At 39.8% G+C, this 5,697-nt stretch overlaps 1 protein-coding gene across 1 annotated transcript; it reads right to left on the bottom strand.

Moving 5' to 3' along the window:
• Positions 1–294: 294 nt before the first annotated feature.
• LOC126785829 (uncharacterized) lies at positions 295–3,470 on the bottom strand. The gene is made up of 6 exons (XM_050511479.1): positions 3,126–3,470; positions 2,895–3,007; positions 1,707–1,878; positions 1,468–1,593; positions 1,012–1,034; positions 295–685 (listed from the first exon to the last, which is right to left on the bottom strand). Exons 1-6 carry the CDS (start codon positions 3,468–3,470, stop codon positions 295–297), a joined length of 1,170 nt encoding a protein of 389 aa, XP_050367436.1.
• Positions 3,471–5,697: the final 2,227 nt, after the last annotated feature.

Genomic DNA, 5,697 nt, shown 5'->3' with positions numbered 1-5,697 from the left:
ACTGAGTCATACTGTGAACTCAGTTTCGATACACTGTTGCTATAAGATGATTTCAATATATTTGGGATTATTTTAGAATTTTTATGGCTTCAAATTCGAATTTTTGTCATTCGAAATTTTGGAGTCATGACAACCACCACCTCGGGCTCACCAGAAACTACTTGTTCCACCCCCATGGGTTTAATAGCAGAGTCAACAACCAGGCCTAAATACATATCTAGTTTCTTCACTGACCCAATGGGCCTAGACTTGTACTTATTTTTCAGAGCCCGCTTCTTCGGGGTTCTCTGCAGCTCAGTTTTCACTGACACTCTCAACCCTGGGATTGTTTGTCAAGCCCTTTGGGCGGCCCAGCTTCTGCTTTTTGCATGGGGAATGGCTAGAAGCCCATCTTGATGTGGCAAGCTCAGCTTTGCCGAAAAAGGCAGCACTAGGTCTGACTTCGACGCCACCCGTCCCACTACCGACCTCTGCCTCTTCACCAAAGTGGTAACATCTATCTACGTTGCACGCTTGGAGCCAACTAGAGGACCAAAGGCGGCAGGAACCTCCACAATAGCTGTCGAAAGATGACGGAGGAGGAGGGGGCATTGCAGCAGTCACCAGTCCAAAAGAAGCCGTCAGCTTGACCGCCAAGAATACCATTGCAGATCTTAACAATGAAGAAGCTCTAAATGAGCCCATACTGTCACAACCCCGAAATTTCAAGTGATAAACTCGAAAATCGAAACCATGAAAACTCTAAAACAATCTCAAAAATATTGAAATCAACTTATAGTCACAGCGTATCGTAACATAGTTCATAGGACGTCTTAGTCGATTTGATTATTACAAAACCAGTTTATAATTCAAGCATTATAACAAATATAAATGTAAAATCCTCACAATCCTCACCACAAATAGAAATAATAAACTTCAAAATCTTCAGAGTAGCTCGCCAATTCTGCTAATCCACACATGCAGAATTATCCCCTACACCATCGGATAAGTGCACCGGGATTGTAAAAATACTTCCATTGTTTGCCAATGCTCAGCTGCACATGAAAACGATATGAGACATCATCCAAATCTCAGTTATGATAATGCAACATGTAAACTGCAACAAACAAAGTTGAAAGTTTATGGTGCCCATAAGAGCCTGGTTGACACAGTAATCCCATACAGTTGCAAGGGACAATGCATATATAGACCATCTAAACTAGTGGTACCTTCCCCTTTATCTGATCCTTTATAATAAGGAAATAATTGAGTGACAATAGCTCAATGGTAATTGGATAAAGGAATTCACTACGATTCTAAATCTGTTGGCACTCTTTAAAGTTAGGAACAAAGATGAAGAAGGAAATGAACAATTGATTGACACTAGTTAGCAGTAACAGTTCATATCACATGTTAAAAAATCTCTGGAAAGTCCTTGATGGTAAAAATGTACAATAGATATGCAAATAAATGATATAGTAGGATCACCTGAGCATTCTCATTTGCTGCATTCTTGGTCCAAAGAGAGATTTTTTCTTGCTCATCTCTAACATTGACAACCGCTCCACATACATCATGCCGATGACGAAACTGTTCATTGACCAGTGCTTGCAACTAATACCAGTAAAGAAAAGGCAATCAGAGAACACATACAAGTGATACAACTACAACTATTTCAGGGTGATATTTGAATAGCAATTAAACCAAAAGTAACAGTTGGACCATACCGTCTGTTGCCAGGGAAAGTTAGATTCCCCTCTGGAGAAACTTAGAGTCCATTTCCCTCCCTCAGCATGAACAGATTCCTCCCCTTCCCACTTGGGCTCTATATTATCTTTGAAGAAATAAAAATCAAAACCAGGAGTCAACTGGCTAGGCTGGCACATGTTGTTGTAGAAACTGAAACAGGGTAGTTATAAGTTAGTACCAAGAAAACATGAGCAAAAGCACACAAGCTAGTATTACTGGTGGTGGATATGAGATATGCAGTTGCATGCGCACAGTAATATAATAAGCAACAAACTTCAGAACGAAATCCCTGTCCCAATAGAGTAGAAAGCACGGATATATGATTTACTTAACATATGACAAATCTAAATAATGACTGATGGAAACACCTCCCTAATCCACACATACACATAAGATATGACAAGTTTGTTACCACGCACTATCGATGGTATAAAATGCAACAAATCATGAAAGGAAAAAATAGTGAGTCAGCTCTAATATTATTGCTTGCAAGTTAAAGAAGATGATGTCCCATTGTTGTATCTTAGAACTATGCAAATAGTTTATGAAATAAGAACCGAGAAAACAAAAGAGGGGCACTGCAATGCGCAGTTGCACAGACTTGCAGCATCCCACTTCATTCTCTTCTCCTGTAAACTTTGCGGAAGGGAACACCTCCCATATTATACCTAAAACGTGTATCATAGAATAACTTACTTAGCATAATAAGCAGCTGAAACAAATACAACAAACCCAAATGCCCTGATTCTCACTCTATCTAATACAAAATCTGTAAGCCCTTATCAACATCACTATAATGGCAAAACGTTGGGCAGCTAGTGCCTTCTGTAACTTCATGACTACATCATACTGTAATTTAATAACGAGTTCAAAATGCAGACAGACAAACTATCACATACCATTTCAAACCCACACAGCCGTATCACTTAAAACCCCCAAATCCCGGAGATTATATGTTCAGACCCAGACCCCAAAACCCAAACTCAATCTTCAATAACTGGCTCCCAATTTACTCACCATCATCGTGTTAGTACCAAACCCATTACACATTTACACTAGAACCCTAAAAAACCACAAGAGCCCAAAATGGGGACACAATTCAAACGACCCAGTAGACTCATCAACAAGACAAACAAGAACATAGCGAAAATGAAAGAAACACAAACCTCCAGAAGCCCTCCACGGTAGTGAAGGTGTAGACCGGGCAAATTGAGCCGGGAGTGGCCGACCTACCGACCCAGAATGTCCACGAGTGGGCCGACGCCGTCTCCTTCGGACCCTACATTTTCATTTTCACGTATAGAGAAACAAATCGTGTTTACTCCGAAGAACAAGAAACAAAGAAAAAACACTAAATAATAAAAAAGGAAATGAATGAGACTCCAGTCAACACATACCAGAGTGATCAGGCTGCGCGTGAAGATCTCCGCCGCCGCCCGCTTGGTCACCTGCTTCTTCTTCAGTATCAAGGAACAGACTGTGTGAAAAAGCAGGTACATAACAGCATAGACAACAATCTTCCCGCTCCGGGCAAGAGACACGGCAACATCACGCCAGTCCGGCAAGCTCCAAAGCTTGCGGAGGACGGCGGGGAGCTCCGGGATGATATTGTAAGGAAAACCGAGCACCTGAGCTACCGATGTCGCCGCCGTGTAAGGGAGTTTCGGGTTTTTACGGAGGAAAGCCTCGGCCCTTTCCTTGGCCAGCCGGGAAGAGCCTCCAAGACTGGAGAAACTTACCATTTCGGTGGTGATTTGCTTTTTTGGGTCTCGGCTGATCCGATTTGGGTCAGTCCTCAGTACAGCTTTCACGTATGCATGGCCTCCCAATTTATTGTCATCCTGTGCCAGTCATTTCTATGTAGTCGCATATTCTGTTTTTTTTTTAAATAATATTTGTGATGGGCGAGTATACCGTAATACTGTACTAGTGTGAACTGTGAAGTGTATGTATGAAATTAAAAGAACAAAGTGACCAAGTTTTGTGCCACACATAAACGTGGAAGTTTTTTATTTCGTTTACAAATTTGAAAATGATACTAGAATTAATACATGTATGTTTATTTCAAAAATAAAGAAAAATTAATGCATGCACGTCAAACTTATAATTGTATATCTCTAGTGACACCGGTCTCTCTTTATACATGATAGGTTATGTTTGAGTTCTTTATTTTTTTATTAAACAAATAATGTATAGTTGTAAACAATAAAAGAAATTAGAGGACTGCTCACATAAGACATACAAAAGAAAGTCGTAATCAAAGATGTTGGGAGGGGAAGTAAATTGACTGGAATAGGTTCACTTTAGATCGTAGGATTTATTCATATAATGATCTAACGTCGAGTGTGTGTGTTGTGCTGGTGTTTATCATTTAGGTCATTCAGGGGAAGCCTCAATCAATACGAATTATGCAGTCTAAGCGTCAAGCAATACAATACCAATGGTAAACTGACAGAGTATTCTCGGTGCACGGCGTGCATTTTTATATACAGTTTGAGTTAGAGGTGACAAAGGGACGGGCCGAGCCGACCCAGTCCATTTTAAACGGACAAAATTGTGCTCGTGCCGTGCTCGGACCGGCCAATTTATTTATCGTGCCGAGCTCGGGCCAGGTCATTTGCTTAAATATTAAGCCTGAACCCGTGTCGGGCCAAGAAGCGGGCCGGCCTATTAGCATTATATAACACAATTAAAATAAAAAATATTATGTACTTTGAATATTTGTTTTATATAATTATTTAGAGTAGTAAAATAAATAAAATACTACACACATTTTATAATCTTATTTTTAAAATGTTCCGTATCTCAAAATAATGACGTTTTATTCACTATTTTGATAATATTTGTGAAATATTATAATTAAAATAATAAAATAATCAATATATTTTAATTTAAAAAGTATAATATTCAAGTTTAATAATGATAATTATTTAAATATTGATATAAATAATATAAAATTATGTGTTTAACGGGCTGGCCCATGAATTTATCTTGCTCGGGTTGTGCTGAGCTAAAAACGGGCTCGAGCCGTGCCGAGCCCATGAGCCAAAATATCTCGACCCGGCTCGGCCCATTACAATAACGGGCTCGGGCTGGGCTACTAACGGGTTCGGGCCGTGCCGGGCCGATTTTTAACGTGCCGGGTCCGGGCTGGACTCGGGCTTTTAGGCCCATTTGCCACCTCTAGTTTGAATGGCTTAGATTATGATTTATCATACAAATGCACGGTGGACTCTGAATATAAAATTATTTTCAATAACTAAGATTGTTTCATATACCATATACGCCGAGGTAACGGGTGGTTATCTGCTCATGGGTACTCAGTTTATTTTGGATGTTGGGTAGCGGGTGGCTATCCAATATCAGCGGTGTATTACGAGAGGGGTAACAGATGTGTACCAGCGTTCTTGGTACCCGTTGTAACGACCCTAAAATTTCGAGTCTAAAAACTCAAAATTTCAAAGTCGTTAGAACACCAAAACAATCTCAATGAAATCGAAATCATTTAACGTGCACAGCGGATCATTACTGAGTTCTCAATATAACTCAGAAAACCAATTATTACAAACCAAACATATAAATCAACATTATATCAATTGGAAATGTATAATCCTCACAAGATAATCACACCAAATCCTCACGCATGCTGGAGATAAATAACTTCAAGTCCTCTAAGCGGTCCGTCAATTCCCGCTAATCCACACCTGCGGAGTTATCCACTACACCATCGAATTGGTGCACCGGGATTGTAAAGACAAACCCGGTAAGCTTATAGCTCGTATGAGTAAAATCAAAATATAATTCGCATATCAAAATATACGAAAGATCACAAAACAACAAATATATATGCCCTCATGAGTCAATGGTCAGCCCATCTGGTTGACCCAAAGAAATATGAAACAAAACGCTCATGAGGAAATTAAGTAACCCTTCTGGTTACCCAATGCATTTATAATACGGGTACCAAAA

The sequence above is a fragment of the Argentina anserina genome, chromosome 3, assembly GCF_933775445.1.
Source record: "Argentina anserina chromosome 3, drPotAnse1.1, whole genome shotgun sequence".
Taxonomy (NCBI): Eukaryota; Viridiplantae; Streptophyta; class Magnoliopsida; order Rosales; family Rosaceae; genus Argentina; species Argentina anserina.
This window is presented reverse-complemented; position numbering and strand designations above follow the sequence as displayed.